Genomic DNA, 19,638 nt, shown 5'->3' on the forward strand with positions numbered 1-19,638 from the left:
CTCTCTCTGCCCCTCCCCACCTCACACTCTGTCTCTCTTTCTCTCTCTCTCTCTCTCTCTCTCTCAAATATAAGTAAACATTAAAAAACATTAAAATTTTTTTTTAAACCTTCAGCTCAGAAATAATAATTTTGGCTACTTTCCAAATAGATAGATCGTTTTATTTTTTTTAATAATTTTTCTAACCTTTAAAAAAATATTTGTTTTATTTATTTTTGAGAGGAAACGTGTGAGTGGGAGAAGGGGCAGAGAGAGAAGGGGCCAGAGGATCCTAAGTGGGCTCTTTGCTGACAGCACAGTTGCTCAGTGCTTGCTCTTGGCCCAGACAGTCTAGAACATTTACTAGTAATTCTTATTGTTGGGCCCGTTCAGGAAACATTCCACTGACCCCTGTTCTAGGAATAATCCAGAGGTGGATAACATACACCTCGCTGTTTTGAAATCTGCTTCACCATTCTTGTGAGCGTTTGTCGAGAGAGATGGTTGAACTAAGAGCTTGAAAATGAAGTTTAGGGTTCCGACCCCCTCTCCCTCTACCAGCTTTGGATGGTACATCTCCAACTCACCTTCTCCTGTTTTGGGAACGTAATCTGATTTGGTTGGATCCCAGCTGTGTTTGCGTTTCAGCTGTCTGATATTTATATTACTCGGGTATCTTCTGAGGAAACATATTGGCCTCACGAGTCATTTAATTGTAGAGGTCCCTGCAGCAAAGACGGGTCTCCTGGACAGACTTTGGCCTGTTGCCGTCTCGTGCCATGTGCATGGCCAGGAAACTCATCAGGCCAAGTGGCTGGGCTTCCTGCTGTAGAGCATCAGCTCTGTGCAAAACAGGGCGTCTGGGATGCCGGATACAGGGGACAGACTTTTACCCCCAAAACGTGTACGGGTCTAACGGGGGGTGCATGGAAACCACTAATTAGCATTGGCCCAGACACCATCACCTAGGTCAAAGTGACAGACCAAGATGTTTTTGTGGTGTAGCATTGAAATCAGGTAGCTCGGCCTCCTAGGTTTAGTAGGGGTTTTATTTAAAGAATTCATTACAACTGTTTTCTTCTTATAAGAGTAATACAGGTTTAAAGCAGAAAAAAAAATTGTTCAACCACTTGAAAGTAAAATGAGGGAAATTTAATAATGACTTTATTCTTCGTTACTTGGAAGTGTAAATTCCTGCCTTTTACTTGGTTTACGTAAATATGCACATATGAGGTCCACATGTACGTAGTCATATGTAACGTGTCGTTTTTACTTGTTAGTGCTTTGTGTCATTAAATCTCCTATAATTAATTTGTATGGTGCTCTGCGTATAGTATACGGTACATACATACAAAGATTAATTTTTTTAACCAATCTGTTATTGTTGAATGTTGATTTAATTCTGCTTTAAAAACAAAAACAAAAAACAGGGGTGCCTGAGTGGCTCAGTCGGTTAAGCATCCGACTTTGGCTCAGGTCATAACCTCACAGCTCGTGAGTTCAAGCCCCACATCAGGCTCTGTGCTGACAGCTCAGAGCCTGGAGCCTGCTTCAGATTCTGTCTCTGTCTCTGCCCTCCCCTGCTTACAGGCTCGCGCTCTCTCTCTTTCTCTCTCTCTCTCAAATATAAATCAACATAAAAAAAAATTTAAAAACCATTGTAAATAATATATAATGCCGAGAGGTACACCCATATTTGTAAATCTTTGTGCATATCCTATCCACGATTATTCCCGTAGGATAAATTACCAGAAGCAAAATTTCAGGAGTCAGAGATCATACCCAGTTTTAACACTTTTGGTACTTGGTTCCGGATTTCTTTCCCCCAAAACTTTAACCAATTTAGCATTCCACAAGCTATAATTTGGGGAATTCTTTTCATTGCCCAAACTAAAGATGGAGTCTTTGGTGGAATTAGATGCATGGAGATCTGCCCCCTGACAAGTCCCTATCTGTATGGTGTGCATGTATACTGTATGTACATATAATTCACAGATGTTTTAAAAATCGTCTCTAACACTTTAGACCAGCGTCTAGTGTTTCTTGAGATTTAAGGTTAGTTGTAGGTAATATCAAAGTCATAAATCTGACATCAAATTTAATGGGGTCTTCGTTTGTTTTGTGTTTTAGTTCGGGACAAAATCTGATGGTGAACCTAGAGACGGGTGCAAACACCTTGATGCCTGGATTTCAAAACCTGACATGTATTTCGGTTGGCTTGGCCGATCGGAGCCCAGCTTCCCTCAACTAGGGATGAACTCAGGTTTTCCAGAGAAGGTGGCTTGCATACATTAAAAATGAAAGCAAAATCTTTTCACTAGTGTGGGTGGGTTAAGTAACCCTCTACGCTCCCCTGTCTCTCGGGCAGGTGACTTGTTCGCTGGGCTGATGCAGGTGCGCTGGGCTGATGCAGGTGCGCTGGCCCTCAGAGCATGTGGTTCTCCCTCACAGGATCTACAAGCACAAGACCGAGCTCACCGCATCGGCCAGCAGAACGAGGTCCGGGTGCTGAGGCTGTGCACTGTCAACAGCGTGGAGGAAAAGATTCTCGCGGCCGCGAAATACAAGCTGAACGTGGATCAGAAAGTGATCCAGGCGGGTATGTTTGATCAGAAGTCTTCAAGCCACGAGCGGAGGGCATTCCTGCAGGCCATCCTGGAGCACGAAGAGGAAAACGAGGTACGATAGAAAGCCGAGCTGATGAAATCTCACAGCGGCCTTTTGTCTCGGAAGGATTAAGAACGACCTGTTCGTTCTTTAAAGAATTTGCTGGGCTGGCGTTGATTAAAATGAATAAATTAGCTGCCTGTCTTACATCCCAAGCACAGAAAGCCTCTGAAAGTCATCCAGACCAGTGTCTTAAAAGCCTTTGCTAGAGGCACCTCAAGGCTCAGCCAGGGCACACCCCCTTGGCTCCCCCCGAGAGACGCAGACAGGGTGCTTAATCGTACTGTAAATGCCGCCTTCTGTAGGGAAGATGCAGAATTGCACAGGGGCCCCTGGTACCCGGACACAATCAGCCAGATGAGAGTAGACACCGCCAGAAAGAAGGGTCCTTCCTTGCCTTGTCTCTCTGCCATCCCCCTACCCTGGGCCCTCTCTGTCTTTTGCCTTTTGATTAAGCTCTTCAGTATGTTTGTAGGACAAGCCCTTACAGCCATCTTAACGTGTTTTCTTGTACTTACACTCTGAAAGCAGGACTTTGACCTCCAGTGCAAATTTTTCTGTAAAAGCTGACCAAAGGCTGAGACAATGACCAGCTTAAAAAAAAAAAAAAATCTCTTTACTTGGCAAGATTGTTCAAAGAACACATTCCTTATGTTTCTCTAAGGGGGTCTTTTTTTTTTTTTTTTAACTTTTTAAGTTTATTTATTCACGTAGAGAGAGAGAGCACGAGTATGAGTGGGGGAGGGCGGGGCACAGAGATAGAGAGAATCCCAAACAGATTCTGCTGTCAGCGCAGAGCCCGATGTGTGCTTGAACTCACGCACCTGTGAGATCGTGACCTGAGCCAAAGCCAGGTGCTTAACCCACTAAGCCACACAGGCGCCCCCCTAAGGGGGTCTTTAGGTAGTCGCTTGTATTTTTTTTAGATTGCCAATTTTAGTAATTCTATACTGAATTTTCGACCCGAACAGATTTGAAAGAGATCAAAAGACATAGTTCTAATGTAGTCTAGAAAAGTGTGCACAATACCAGCACCAATCCTTACCATAAAATTGTCTTGGGATGGACAGATTTAGTTTGATGTCCCTATATTTGTAAGCTGAGGAGTGGGTTTACCTTAACATATTCATACGGAATACTATTTTCATTGCATATATTAGATATAGTTCGATTTTGCCTTAAGTAGGATATATGTTTTTGAAATCTTCTATAAATTATAAACCAAATTCATTTGAAAGTCTCCCGTACATTTTTTTGCGTGTGTGAAATGAGCCTAAATGTGAAGTAGATCTTGATATTCAAATGAATCCTGAAATGAATCTTTTTGCAAACTGAAGAGCACTTTTATACCGTGCTTCCTCCTAACTTGTAGGTCTAATATATTTGATTAGTTATGTATTAGGTTTTGTTAAAATAATGAAAAATATGTGTGCGCACGCATTGATACATCCACCCGTATTTTTAAAATTGTGATCTCAAATAATTCACCACTCTGATTCTTAAAATTGAATACGTGATAGAGGCTTGATTCTTGAAATTGACTGGTCCAGATTTAGAATCAGGTTGTCAGGTAAATTTTGTGTTCTTGTTTACACACCTGGAAATTAAAAAACATATATTATTTTTTTGCATGATGTATACTGTCCCAACACAGGTGTGGGCAGAGCTGATACTCAGCCCATGGTCTCTACCCTGTTTTTGCTTTTAACTCGTTTTGTATAGGCCTTGTCAAAGTAGAGGTTGGCCTGGGGAACATGGCGTGCAGAGGAACCTGGAGCATTCCACCCGTCCTAGGCTGCAGGGAGATGTCAACGTCTCCCAGCCTCAGGGGCCACCAGGACTGGGCTGGGGTGGGGCCTGGGGCCAGCTGCATTACTGGGGCTCCACACTCCTTCCAGGCTGTTAGTGTGTCAGACGTGGTGCCATTTTCTGGGGGCCCTGTGTCCTGTGTCTGGGTGCCCTGGGCACCCTGTGTCCAGATCTTTGGAGACACTGACAGACCACAGTCAAGGGCTGTGGTTCCAAATACTGAGCCCGAGCAGGCTGCTTATCTGCACGGCTGACAGGCCAGGAAGTACTAAGATACAAAGACCCCAGGGAGGTATTTTGCACACTTCCCAGCCATTTCATTCTCTGTGAAGGTCAGACACTTGCAGGCAGGCTTCTTGCCAGTTTACAAGAGAATATTTTCACCTTACGCGTGGGGATGTGCAAGCCCCCCATTGTGTAGGCAGAGAGTGGATAATATGGGGTTCTAGGTAGTGAGCAAACCAGGGCACCTTTTCACCAAAGGATCTGTTAACCAAATTCTTCATACCGTGAAGTATCAGCCCGCTGCCAGATAGGCTTGGTCTTTGTCAAATGAAATGCAATATTGAGACAAATTTACTTTAATCAGGTTAGAGGCGAACTAGAACAGAAAGCTTTTTACGAGGAATTATTATCTTGAGTCATTAGATATTTGCCTATGGAAATGCATTCACTTCTAACACAGTGCATAAGACATTATCTTGGGAAGAACCATAGTCATTGAAGCTGCTAGGACACTCATACTCTTTCTAGAACAAGGTGCCTGGTTTTTGCACATGTAATTTGGGAAACTGGATATTTGAAGTTGTGGGTTTTCCTCTTTTCCTCCTTCTGCCCATACCCTGCGATCCCCCCATTTGATTCTTAACACACTCAGTCAGCATATGATAAAAATAATTTTGGAAGGTAAGTTCTGTAGTATATGCCCAACTTGTAGATTTTTTTGTTAAGTGTGGAAGTCATAGCATTTCTAGAAAACTTGAGAACTTGGTTTCTGAGGAGTTTGCAGAGAGATCATGTGCTTTGGTCTAATATCACATAAAACGAAACTGTTCCCCCTTATGCACCCATCCAGAACTTTAACTGTTAGCATAATAATTCCCACTGAAACACATTGATTAAACCCATCTTAAAGGCTCTATATTTGACCTATCTGTATGATTTTTATGGCCTTGTTCTGTGCCTAGTCACAAACTTTCACATATTGGTGGGTTTCATAAGGTTTTGAAAATCAGCACTTATATGGGGCTTAATAGAATTAAAAGGATTTATGTCAGGCACTTTTTCCCTCGCGTTTCCTTACAACTTGACTGTGAACTAAATGTCACGCCCATTTTACAGATGAGGTCATTGAAGCAGGGGAGACGTTAAGTAACTTGTTTCAAAAGTAATGGAGGGGCGCCTGGGTGGCGCAGTCGGTTGAGCGTCCGACTTCAGCCAGGTCACGATCTCGCGGTCCGTGGGTTCGAGCCCCACGTCAGGCTCTGGGCTGATGGCTCAGGGCCTGGAGCCTGTTTCCGATTCTGTGTCTCCCTCTCTCTCTGCCTCTCACCCGTTCATGCTCTGTCTCTCTCTGTCCCAAAAATAAATAAACGTTGAAAAAAAAAAATTAAAAAAAAAAAAAAAGTAATGGAATCAAGATACACACTACCACCACCACCCCGCCGCCCCTCACCAAAAAAACCCAAAAAACCACACACACACACACACACACACGCACACAGTACTTTTCATAGTGTACCATGTGTCCTTTCTAAACAGATTTTGCTCTGGGAAGATTGGTTTGAGTAGCTTGCGAAATAATGATGGCAAATACTACCCCCAGTGACCCTTCTCTTTTCTTTGGGGCTTGAGAAATGAATCCCTGTGGTCTACAGGACAGATTCACTTTACTCTTTCATACCTCACCCTGATTGTCCAAACTTTCCCCTAAAGCCTGTTAAATCATTCTGTTCTTAACCCCAGGAAGAAGATGAAGTGCCCGACGATGAGACCCTGAACCAAATGATTGCTCGACGAGAGGAAGAATTTGATCTTTTTATGGTAATACCATAGAAAATCGTGCACCTTTTTCTGTTAACGCGCGATGTCTGGAGCCTGCGTGCCCTGGCAGAACTTCCTTTACGGAGAGCCTGGGCCTTTCAGTTCAGAGGCTGCAGACTGGCTGGATTTAGCCTGCAGACATATTTTGTTTGGCCCACGCGGTGTTTTTTAAAATTTCAAATTTGTTGCCAACATAAAAAGAATCCTGATTTCTGGCTTCTCTTGAAAAATGAGGGTGGGCAGCACCAGGCCCACGTCTCTGTGTGGAAACAGTTGGCCAGGGCTTAGTGGCAGCCGCACCCTCCGGATGGACAGGCCATGTAGGCTACGGCTTTACCCCAGATCCCTGCCCCTGGCCCCCAGCCCCAATCCCAACTCATGGTGATTCAAGGCCAGCATCATTCTGGGAACCTGCCCTACTCCTGTAGGTAGTTTACAATCATTCCCTCACTGTCTCCTTACTGGATCAAAGCAGATATGCTCCCCAACCAAACAACACGGGTCGTGTGTCTCGTTCGTGTTGAAGAGAGCCTGGCTTAAGCCAGCAGGAGCCTTCCAGATGCACATCAAGGCGTAGCCTTCGCTGAAAGATCGGAATTGTTTGGATTTCGCTGATCTGGGCAGATAGGAAAGAACCTTGACATTTAAGGAATTAACAGCCATGGTTTCAACCTTGACGTTCCATACTACATAGTCACGTGCGATTTTGCTGAAATCTGCACTTGATTTACGTGTGTGGCCCGCCCCAGGGTCAGTATGTGCGGAAGCAAGCCCCTCCGGTCGTGAAGGAGGCCCTCAGAAGTGCTATTTTGCTGCATTCTTCAGGCATGCGCTGGACCTCTTTCATCTACTCTGCGGCCCAATGGTCAGAACGGTTTCTGGCACATAGTACTTGCTTAGCAAATCTTGAGTGAACGAATGGCAGCGTTTCCAACATTTTAAGCCCCGTGAAGATGTCAGTGCGGATCAAGACCTGTGAAGTTGCAAGGCTCCTTCCAGTACCATCAATCATTCTGATCTTTCGGACATTTAGTCTAATGGCAGAATGAGTAAGGAAATGTGAACTGTGATGCGGTCATGCTGCACGGCCCCCAAGTCCAAGGCCCCCAGTTTGAATGCCCACAAGGTGTCAGGCATTTTGCAGGAGTGAAACAAGTGGATGGGGGTGGGTGGGCGGTGGTGGTAAACCAGAGCTGCTTTGTCTAAGGGGGACAGAGCCGCAAGGCCCCAGGTATCCAGGAATTCCAAATTTCCAAGAGAAGCTGGAAATCTTCTAGGTTTTTTTCATGGGCAATCTCTGGATTTCAAAATGTTTGCGGCTAAATTCAGTTTTGTTTTTATTATGATCTCCTACTGCAGGCCAAATGAAACAGGACTCTGGGCCAGATGTGACCCACAGGATTTGCATCCTCTGTCTTTTTAGCCCAGACAGTCTGAGAAGAGAGCTCCAGCTGCGTGGAGGCTTACGTTATTTTTTGCAATTTTTGACTAGGGAACAACGGTTGTGTCCACACATAAAGATTCGAGATAAAAGACATTTAATTCTTCCTCAGGGAAGTTTTAGGGAGCTGTGGGAATAGCTCCTAACCTGGGATGAGCACTTTGCCCCCCCCACCCCCACCCCGTTCCTAAGTGAACCACCCTCCTTAAGAAAGGCATTTTTGGCTAGAAATGATGCAACACAGTCATGTGACAGCATGGCCAATGCAGGGTGTTCCTCAGACCTAAATTTCTGAGCCCGGACTGTTGGTCACCCTTATAGACTGGTGCTCTCCTTGGGGACATTAGAGGTACACATAGGAAACAGACATCTTTTCTCTCCTTGACGAACTTATTAAAATGTAGATTACTGGGGATCACTGGGGCCAGAGGCCCTCAGCTTCCCTGGCTGCTTCCTGATTGGCAATAATTCAGCAGTGCTACAGCCGCAGATACTCTTGAGGCCCGGGAAAGGATAAGCTGCCTGTCATTATACAAATTAGATTAGGCCCAGAGATGGAGATTTTTGCATCAGCAGCCCCGAAGTGAGGGGAAAAGAGTACATCTCTTTTCTGACTTTTGGGCTGGATATTTGTAAAAATTGAAAGCTTCAGGGGGAAAAAAAAGAAAAAAAAAAGAAATGTCTGGCCAAGGCCCAGCTTTCTTTTAATTTGGGAATATTGTATCACGCAAAGAGGAGGCTTAGAACAAATGAAGCTGGCTGGCTAGGGAACACTGTTTTGTAGGCATTTTGATTTGGGGAATGTTCTGCTTGTTAATGGTTGCCTTCTCATTTTTAGATGATACAAAGTTTTGGTTTGGTTTGTTTTTTTGTTTTGTTTTGTTTTTTTTAATCCAAGCAGCAGGCTGCCTTTGTCCCATTCTGTATGCATTAGCACCTCCACCAGGGGGCAGGAAATCACATTTGATTCCCTGCCAGCTACTCCTGATGAAAAAGTTCAGTGAGACACAAGAATGGAATGCAAGCTAGATTTGGATTTCAAATATTTAACCTTTTTATCCCTTATTATTTGAAAAGCTGATTCTCTATGTAAAAATTAACATAAGGTTATTTTATTTATCACGGACACTGTAGTTAAATAACGCACATTAAGCAGATAAGCTAGTCTCTTTAAAATGAAACCTTTCTTTTAAATATTTTTCTTGTTTTCTCCTAAAAACAGAACTTCAGAAACAGTGATCCTTCACACTGATTAACAATGAATTTTACCTAAAAAGACCTTTGCCACATCAAGATACAAATGTGAAATATTTCAACGGCATACAAACATGAGACTTTAAGAAGTGCTTTTTAAAAATCATTGTACTTGTGGGGCGCCTGGATGGCGCAGTCGGTTAAGCGTCCGACTTCAGCCAGGTCACGATCTCGCGGTCCGCGAGTTCGAGCCCTGCGTCAGGCTCTGGGCTGATTGCTCAGAGCCTGGAGCCTGTTTTCGATTCTGTGTCTCCCTCTCTCTCTGCCCCTCCCCCGTTCATGCTCTGTCTCTCTCTGTCCCAAAAATAAACAAACGTTGAAAAAAAAAATTAAAAAAAAAATAAAAAAATAAAAAAAAATCATTGTACTTGTTAGCACAACTTTTATTATCATGAATGTATCGTAAAACAAATGCATTCATGTAGTACCTAAATAGTATATTAGACATGCTTGAATATCAACCTCACATCTTTGTACATGTCTTCTGCAAGTAGAAATCTTTGGGAAGAGATGGCAAGCATCAGAACTTTAAGCTTATTAAAAAGTGCATCAACCCCGGGGCACCTGGGTGGCTCAGTTGGTTAAGCGTCTGACTCTCGATTTCAGCTCCAGTCATGATCTCATGGTTTGTGAGTTCAGGCCCCACAATGGGCTCTGTGGTGACGGTGCAGAGCCTGCTTGGGATTCTCTCTCTCCTCTCTCTTTGCCCCTACCTGGCTCACATGTACTCCCTTTCTCAAGATAAGTAAATGAATAAAATAAACCTTTTTTAAAAAGTGCATCACCCCTTCCTAAACGAAAAATAAAAAACAAATGCAATTTTGTTTTTATATCAGATTTTCTATCAATTTACTTTTTTTTATATCGATTTTTAAAATTTTTATGTCAGAAAAGATTTATTTTCTCACTTGTGGACAGATGCATGGGATAAGTCATATATAGGTATATCGGTATAAAAGTGATGGTGGTGATGTAATCAGAAGTGGATGTGGCAGTATTTTGTCATCACAGTGGAATGCATTCACCAAAAAAAAATTTTTTTTTTCATTAGCATTCTAAAGTACTGTTACTAGGAGGTCCCTTTGAGAAGCCCCTCTGTAGACTGTATTGTTAGCAAGGCATTCTGTGTTCTAACAAGGCAAGTTTGGTGGGTCCCATTTCTGATACCAGAACATTAGGAGTCAGGATTAAGGACAGCCTCTCCAGCTAACTATAGCACATGATGGAACAGGACAGCCACATTTATCTACCAATGGGGCTCCCCCATGCCGCAAGCCTGCCCCAACCCTGGGAATATAATGATTTCCAAAAATGTTTAAGCGTAGGTGAAGGGACTTTGAACTTTACTTTTTGTGTCGATTCTAGAGGTCAAGTTTGGATTTGAATAGAAATTTCATTTCTATTTTGTTACCAGTTTCAGTTGTTAAGAAAAAGTTATGTTGAATTCCTGTTTCAGGACGGTAGAACTGAAGGAAGAAGGGGGAAAGGTAAATCATTGAATAGTTAATCGTCTATTTGATTGTAGAAATAGTACATCTAGCTACCCATATACATACACACAGACACACACACACACACACACACACACATATATATACATATGTGTGTGTGTGTAACATAAGCAGCAATTCCGTGTAGGTCTTATTTACTTTATTATTTATTTTTTTTTTTTAGCTCTCAGATTGTTTAGTTATAGGTTAAAGCCCGGCATGTAGTACTTAATTTACCCAGGTGCACTGGGTTTTTAAAAAAGAAAGCAAGAGGTGGAGAAGTAGGCATTCAAAGGCTATGAAAATATATGAAAGGGAGATACTTTACTTAAAACTTGATCCGTTGAGGTGACATTACATCTGAGGTTTTTCTCTGGCGTTGTAATATTTTCATAAGAGCTAAACTTTTTAAAAGCTAAAGCGTCGAAGGACATTCCTCTCACGGAACCCGTGGTGTGCCGAAAATCCAATACATTCATGGCCGAATGACTAATCAAGCCATTTATGTGCCCACATGTCCGAGTCCAAGGGTGAGCCAGTCTGCAGCAAAACTTGGGTCGCTGACTTTTTTTTTTCCTCTGTTTAATTAAAAGCATGAGCCCTACTGAGTCAAAGGAAGTTTTCTTAATGAAGCTTCTCTTGTACATGCTCAGAGAGTACTTTTATGCGAGGGCAGCACCAAATTGTATTTCTGGGGCTCATATTTTTTAAATATACCCCCAATTGGAATTTTCTCACTGTTTTAAGGGGTAGCTTTTGCACACACCCAGGTTAAGTAAAGGAATTTGTAAAGAGCATATTTTACATGCATGAATTTCAAAGATGGGGTACGGAGGGAGGGAGGAGATTTCACCTTGCAGAATCTCTGGTGGGACAGTGTGTGTGAGGAAGGAACCGGAACAAGTAAGCCAGGATAGACTCTGGGAAAAGCAGAAAGGGGCCCTGAAGCCATAGGAGGAGACTCGTGAAAGTTGTTTTTGTTTTTGTTTTGTTTTTTTAGTGTTATTTAATTTATTTTGAGAGAGAGACACACACAGAGCATAAGCGAGGAAGGGGCGGAGAGAGGAGACACAGAATCCGAAGCAGGCTCCAGGCTCCGAGCTGTCAGCACAGAGCCCGACACGGGGCTCGAACTCGTGAACTATGAGATCATGACCTGAGCCAGAGTCGGACGTTTATCCGACTGAGCCACGCAGGTGCCCCTCGTGAAAGTTCTGTGTGCTGTGACATCGGTACTGGACAGAGTCCCCCTTTCCCATTGGTGACACTTCTGTTTACTACCTGCAGCGCATGGACATGGACCGACGGAGGGAAGATGCCAGGAACCCAAAGCGTAAGCCCCGCTTGATGGAGGAAGATGAGCTGCCCTCCTGGATTATTAAGGATGACGCCGAAGTTGAACGGCTCACATGTGAGGAAGAGGAGGAGAAAATATTTGGTAGGGGTTCTCGCCAGCGCCGGGACGTGGACTACAGCGACGCCCTCACGGAGAAGCAGTGGCTGAGGGTAGGTGTGGCTTTCTTACCTGTTCTTGCCAGGTGGACGCTCTCGTTGGCTTGAGAAATCGGGGACCCAGGGACGAGTTGCCAGTGAAAGCAGAGCATAGGGCAAGTCGTTCTGCTGTTGCCTTGGACGCTTTACATTTCAAGGCAGTGCCTGGAAACATGATGAAGAATGTTTCGCTAGAGCCGAATTGGCCATTGGAAGCAATGAGACCCGCTAATGTTTTATGGCCAATTGCCCGGCCAAGCCTCACTCTCGGAGTTAGAATCAAAATGTGGAAAGGGGCCTTAGAGATCTTTTAATTGTTCCCCCTCAATTTCATGGTCTTTAATCCGAGTTTTACTTTTCCAAGGTCTGCAGAGTCAGTCCAGAGACAGTGGCATTTTCTAACCGTGTTGTTAATTTCCCAGACCCAAAGAAATGCGAGCTGGGAGGTGTCTTTGGAGTCTCTTGGTTTTACAAAGCAGTTGTGGCCCAAAGAACTTAGAGCTGGAAGGTCTCTTGGTATTCTCTTGGTTTTATAGACAAAGTGGTTGTGGCCCAGAGAGGTTCAGTGACCATACAGGATCACACAGCTGGCTAGAAATAAGAATCTGTGAGTGCTGAAGCATTGACGTGCTCAGTTTCGGCTAATCTGATCTGTCCTGTCGCAAACACAGACTCAGGGTCACTGATGTTTGGAAGTGTTATTCTGTCGTTTGGGGCTCTCCCCGCCCCACTTTGGAAAATGTTGATTTCTCATTTTGGCTAGGGAAGGAAATCTCAGAATGTTGCCTGGGGAGCAGAGAAATACCACAGTGCCCCTAGGAATGACATGGTGCGAATGCCGAGGCCGGTGGGAATCTTCCGTTTGAAGGTTTAGCCCTGCTTTCTGTCACAGGGAGCAGACTCAGTACCTGCCTTGACAACAAACTGGGATCCACCTTCCAGGCAGGACCAGTAAATGTGGGCTGGAAAGAGTCAGCACAGTTGGGCGAAAACCAAACAAAATAGAAGCTGTTGTTGTGAGTTGTTCATTTTATCGAAAGGGAATGCAGTTCCCAAGCTTTGTAAAACATGGCTTTTAGGACCCAGGACATAAGTAAGGTAGGTGGGTAGAAAGGCGATTGGGAAGTATTTTGAGATTGGATATCAAAGGCAGACAGGTCTTGTCACCACTTGAGATGTGATTTACTCAGGATGCTGTACGATGAGAGAGACGTGACCTGAATTTTGAAAGGACTGAAAAAGAAAGAGACTAAGAAGGCAATGCTCATATTTATGGTTGAATGATGGCGTATGAAATGTAACTTCCTGTGTGGCTGTTTTACTGTCATATCCGAACATTCCAGTGGCCCCGGAACATGGCTTTATGGGTTTCTTTTGTTTCGCTCTTGTGAGGCGGGAGCTGTTTAAGATCCATTCCATAATGTGAAGAGTTCTGTGTTTGTTTAACAATCATTTCTGAGCTCAGGAAAATTCTCTTCTCTTTCCCTTTTATTTAAGCACTAAATTAAGTATCTGGAGTCCTGTTACAGGAGATGAGATAACAGCCCAGGCCAGCACTGAAAGTCATTCTTTATATGTAGAATCTCGAGATGTGACAAGCAAAATAACCTTGTTTATTGGGGCAAGAATGTAGCTGAACTTACCATTTTTTAAAATAATCATGGGCTGGGGGCACATGGGTGGTTCAGTCTGTTGAGTGTCCTACTCTTGATTTTGGCTCAGGTCATGATCCCAGTGTTGTGAGAATGAACCCCGTTGCCAGCTCCATGCTGAGTGTGGAACCTGCTTAAGATTCTCTCTCTCTCTCTCTCTCTCTCTCTCTCTCTCTCAAATAAATAAATAAATAAATAAATAAATAAATAAAATAATCATTTGGAAATGCTCTTACAAAAAGATAACATTGTGGATCTTAGGAAGTTTTCAAGTTTAGAAGACCCCATTTTTTCTTTTTCATTCCGTTTATATCACTAATGAATAACACAGTGCTGAGCGCATAGTCGAAACTCAGAAAGGTTTGTGAAATGAAATTATAACTCTGTATGCAGAAAGTGGAAATTGACTCATTTACTGTGATGTTAGAATAGTATTTCTCTTTCTAGTGCTCCGGTAGACTTTCTTTGACCTATAACATAGACGTCTAAAAGTGGAAAACTAGTTTGCTTTTCAAAACTACACTGTGAAATTCACGTTTATGATGCTCAGGCCGAGGTGTCTTGCGAGATAAAAAGTCACCCAGGAAAGACAAAAGTGCTCTCCGCACAGCTTTGTTGTAATATGTCTTTGTGTGAACCATTCTTCTGAAAGTCGTATGTCCATAATTGGTGGTAGGAGCTAGTAACTTGCTGTCAGCCAGCACACGCAATTCACGCGGCGTTGTCCCATGGCCTCCGCATTCGAAACAGATACTTCCTGTTCTCTGTTTTCTTGGTCCCCAGCAGCAATCCTGGTTAATATCAGCCTACTAAGTTCTTCCAATAATAACATCATATTCAAGGGGTTTTCCCGAGCCTCGTCGTGAAGGGATGTTCTCTACTGGCTTAGGATCGAACGCACTGAATGGTCCCATCCCAGCCAACACAGCCTTGAAAGGGAATGTGGCAAAGACCGTCGTGTAAGCAACGCTGAAACAGGGCTAAAATAATTCTTCTTTCTTCTGGCAATGTTGTACAAAGCCTGCTTGGCAGAGGCACCGGAGATACGTAGATCCCAGAGCTGGAAGGCCGCTGAATGGAGCAGCTACCCATCCCGTGCTGGAACCGCATTCTCCGCCGCCCCTGTGCCAGGAGGCTGGCCACCCCTCAAGGAATCGCTCTGCCTTTTTGTCTGCGTAGTGCCTCCAATTCGTGGTCAACCCCGATTGTTAGCTCTTCCCCTCTCTTTGAACAGAAGCCTCTTTCCTTGTAGCTGCTTCTCACCGGCTTTGATTCTGTCTCCTCAGTCTGGAATGAACTCTCCCAACGTCCGCCCCTGTCCTTTCTTCGGAAGCTTTCCAATCCTTCAGGGCCCAGCTCCCCTGGCCACCATATCTGTGGCGCCTTTGCAAATGAACTTTCCCCTGTGCTGTCACATGCCTTTGCCTGTTCTTTCGTCCCAGTTGCAGTCCAGTTTCCTCGCGTTCTTGCTAGCTGCCGACGTGCCTGCTCGGCTTCTAGTGGGTAAGGTGGATCTTGCTACAACGTAGGAGCTCCACATGCAAATAGTAAGCGCGCATGGAGTGCCACCTTGAATCAGCACCAGATTGATGTGCAAGAATAGAGCCTAAGGTCATGCTCACTCACCACCCCACATTCATGGGCCTATCCAGAAAACTAAGTAGGATGTTATCCCTCACATAAAAGCCCGAGGTGAGCCCAGGCTTGTTCAAGGATCTAGGCTGACCGAGCGTTCTGGCAGCTTGTTCATCTGCACCCCAGTGAGCTGGAAGTGGGGGAGACAGCACAGAGTGGTGGGTGTGGGGTTCAGTCGGGCCAGGCCTGAATCCATTTCTGGTCGGATTCTGTCGGCGGGAGGTCGGTGGTGTGGCCGCACCAGCTCTGAGGGAGACTGGGAAATGTGGCCTGGCCGCCAGCCCAGGAAAATAAGATTTTGGTGACTAGCTAGCAGTCTCTGCCTCAGAACACTTAGGTTAAATTTAAGTGATATGGCCACTTTCTTTGAAAATTTTATTACGGTTTTATCACAAACAGGTTTTATTTTATAATCATATTATGCTAAAAATTCCCACAGTGACCTTTAGACAATCTGTTTAGTTGGAAGCCTTTAAAATTTTTCTGTATCCATAATGTTGTTTTAAATGAGAAGGTTCACAATTTCAAACACAGCTCAATTAAAAAAAGAAACAAACGTTTTTGTAAAGTTGTTCTGAAATCCCTATTTCCATTGAGGGAGACTTAGATTTCCTTGGGGGTTTAGCCAATCTCGAGTTAACTCATCTTTTTGGGGTAGTCAGGTCAACAGGCATGTACCCCATGGGCTGTTTCTCTCCTCTTCCTGGGGGCTGCTGTCCCACATACCTTCTCAAGTGGCATCTGGAAAAAGGCAGAAGTGGGTGTTTCATCATGGCCTTGGGGGCCGGTGCCCCGGTTCTGTCTGCCGGGGTCAGTGCCGGGCTGCCGGGCCGCCCCATCCCTCGACACCCTGACGTGCCCTTGGTTCCCATCTCATCCTCTGGGAGATTGCCATGATCTGTGCTGTTGAAGTCTGGGGTCCTGACTCCATTCCCAGCTCCTGCACTCTGAAGTCTCATGAGGACCCCAGCCCCTCTGGTGTTGCCAGAGTGCCCCTCAGCTCTTTCGTGCCCAGCTTGAGAATCGCCAAAGTCTTGGCTGCTTTCTTCGCGCCGTGCTAGAACAGGGAGACAGTCTAGCCCCATTTCTCAACAATGACACAGTCACTTCCAAAGGGTTGTCAAGACTGAAGCTTCTAGAATCTGATGGGTGGGTGGGTGAGGGAGCTTTTCAAAATAAGCGAGACAATTGGGACACCGGGGTGGCTCAGTCAGTTGAGCGTCCGATGTCGACTCAGGTCATGATCTCATGATTCATGGGTTCGAGTCCTGCATCAAGCTCTGTGCTGACAGCTTGGAGCCTGCTTTGGATTCTGTGTCTCCCTCTTTCTCTGCCCCTCCCCTGCTTGCTCGCTCGCTCTCTCTCTCTGTCTCAATAAAAAAAAAAAAAAAAAAAAAAAAGTAAAAAAATAATAATGAATTAAAAAAAATACAAGTGAGACAAAAACATGTCACTTGTGCATATTGAATCTGACCCTGTGAACACCTAGTGAGGGACCCTCCCAGAGCCTCAGAAGGAGCTTGTGAGGCGAGCATCCTCAAGTGTGCGCTATATTAGCATCACAGAAAAATCTGGCACTTTTAGGACCTCATTCCTCGTGCCCCTTGCACCCATCCCACAGGCACACCAAGTTTGGACCCTTGCGGGTGAGTATTCCATTTCAACCCCAACCGGGTTCATGTCTGGAACCAACTACCCAGCATTGGCACAGACCCCACAAGCTAAAGGGCTCGGCCCCCAACAAGACGGTGCCTCCTTCCCCCAGCAGCCACATTTTGGGGGGCCCCAGGCCACCTGCACTTCCTTCTGACTGACCGTCTATAACTTCAGGGGTTCTCATGACCCCCGCTGGTTCAGTAATTTGCTCTGATGATGAACGGAACTCAGAAAAGCACTACTTTGTGATTAGTTTTGTTATGGAAGCCCCACGTCAGAAGGACCAGCGAATCCAGCAAATGAAGAGACACATTGGATGAGGTCTGAGAAGCGGACACCGAGTTCCCCTGCCCTCTCCTCTTTGGATCAGGACACATCGCCCGTCTGGCACATCAGTGTGTTCACCAACCTGGAAGCTCCACTGAGCTGCAGGGTCCAGAGTTTTTGTCGGGGGCTCATTACTACACAGGCACGAATAATTAAAATCATCAGCTGGGTGATTGGACTCCCTCTCCGGTCCCCCACCCCTCCCAGGCTGGGCCCGCTCAACAGCCCCACCATCTAATCGGGCGGTTGGTCCTTCTGGCGACAGCCCCTGTCCAGAAGCCCTCTAGGGGCCCTCCCTGGGTCACCTCATTAGCATAACAAAGGCACCACTGCCACTCAGGAAATTCCAAGGGTTTTAAAAGCTCTATGCCAGCAACCCAGGACAAAGACCAGATAAATTATTATACAACAGGTGGCAATATCCTCAGGCCTGACCTTTTGCCTCTCTTCCTCTTTACTCCCTCTTTGGCCAAGAAAGAAGGCACTGTGCCCTGCCTTCCTGCCCTATATGTAGCAACTTCGCATCCACGTGTGGCCCGGCCATGGGGTTCAACACTATGACTCCTGGCAGTTCTGCGGATCCCTGTCCACAAGGGTAGCTCTTGGTTGCAAAGAGCCTTTGGAACTGAGGAAACCCTCCCTTCCCTCAACAAATCCTGATTTAGTCCGCCGTTCTGATGGTGGGCTCACAAATCCGTTTTTGAAAGTCACTGGTTATCATTTGGGTTTTGTTTTTCTTTGTGTACCAACTTTTTCCTAATCCTTCCGAAGACAGTGGGTGACTCCCCTCAACAGGGAATGGTGCCTTTCGAAGGCGTAAAAGAGAATATGAACGTGGGTTTAAAAACACTATCTCCATTAGCATTTTACAGCTTTTCCCGTGGTGTACCCCAGGTGACAACACTGTGACACCACGTACTGTGTATGTGTGCGTGTGTGTGTTTGCGCATACACAATGACCGGCTCGTGTTGATGACTTCTTGGAAAAAATACCTTTGTTTCTTTCTGTGTGAGAGCGGGCATCCCATCGGCCTAAACGGGCAGATGTCCCTGATGAGCCCAGGGGGACAGGTTTTTCGGTTCACCTCCTGCCGTGTGTGCATTGTCTGGGACATCTCTAGTTGTCGTAGTCATTCTTGAGGCGGGAGCTCAGTAAAACTGGGGTGATTGCAAAGCTGAAAGCTGGACTGAGGGTGAATTCTGGAGCCCTTGGTTTTTCCCATTCTTCCTGAACCTTTGGTCCCACCACCAACTTCAGAACCCTTCCCTTCCTTAAAACATTTAGTGACACCCCAGAATTTATTTAATTGCCGAGTGAGTGATTTATACCCTACAGCACTTGAAGATAATTGGAATGCGAACTAAATTATGTGCTCTGTATACTATTTAATCGCCAGCCGGGTAGAGGGAACAAACTTTGAAGAGTATGCTTTTGCTTCACAATGGATGTGATGTCTCCAAACTGTGATTTGGAAAGGTCCTTCTTAATTGCTGGTGGCTGGCTGTCTGTGTGGTCCACATGTATTAGTATTAAGATGCTTGTTTTTTTGCGTTTTGTTTGTTTGTTTGTTTGTTGTTTGTTTTGGCCTGCTGTATAAGCTCCTGGTGATCAAGGAAGGTACCTCTGTGTTTTTGCAATGCCCTGTTAGTTGGGAGCCCCTAACGATGTTACGTGAATGATAGCAGTAAAACCCGCTTTCTCACGTCTTTGAATCTAGGGATAGATTCAGCTATTTTTAGAAGTGTTAGGGTTTCGAGAGGGGCCTCCAGGAAGGGCAGCACAGAGAAAACCCTCTTTTTCCTCAACTAGTCTGTCACCAACTAAAAGCTCAAGCCTCCCCATGATTTCTGTGCTTCGTGGTCCTGTCTCCTGACCACACTGAAAGGAAGATTGTTGGGGTTTCTCCTTCCCGCAGCTCAAAGTGGAGAAAACAGTAACAAAGTCTTAAAATATACAGTAGTAGGGGGCAATCAGGAAGTAAAATGAGACCCTTCTCAAGGGAACGTACCTGTGTGCCTCATAAAGCTATGAAACACCAGGTTGCAAATACACGCTAAGATCCCTTGAGTGGCTTTCCATCACCAACAGCCCGTGCCAAACCCTACCTGGGAAGGAGGCAGAGAAATCCATGGAGAGGTGGTCACAAAGGACTGGAAAAGGTACCAAGAAGGTTTAAAGAGATTGGTATTTCAA

At 45.0% G+C, this 19,638-nt stretch overlaps 1 protein-coding gene across 8 annotated transcripts in view; it reads left to right on the plus strand.

Annotated features, from left to right (window-relative positions):
• Positions 1 to 19,638, plus strand: part of SMARCA2 (SWI/SNF related, matrix associated, actin dependent regulator of chromatin, subfamily a, member 2) — a 180,726-nt gene that overhangs the window by 99,578 nt on the left and 61,510 nt on the right. For all 8 annotated transcript variants that reach the window (XM_047831352.1, XM_047831354.1, XM_047831357.1 and 5 more), the window contains exons 25-27: positions 2,431 to 2,658; positions 6,421 to 6,498; positions 11,971 to 12,189. In XM_047831352.1, the coding sequence (XP_047687308.1) occupies positions 2,431 to 2,658; positions 6,421 to 6,498; positions 11,971 to 12,189 (525 nt within the window). The remainder of the gene's footprint in view (positions 1 to 2,430; positions 2,659 to 6,420; positions 6,499 to 11,970; positions 12,190 to 19,638) is intronic.

The sequence above is a fragment of the Prionailurus viverrinus genome, chromosome D4, assembly GCF_022837055.1.
Source record: "Prionailurus viverrinus isolate Anna chromosome D4, UM_Priviv_1.0, whole genome shotgun sequence".
Taxonomy (NCBI): domain Eukaryota; kingdom Metazoa; phylum Chordata; class Mammalia; order Carnivora; family Felidae; genus Prionailurus; species Prionailurus viverrinus.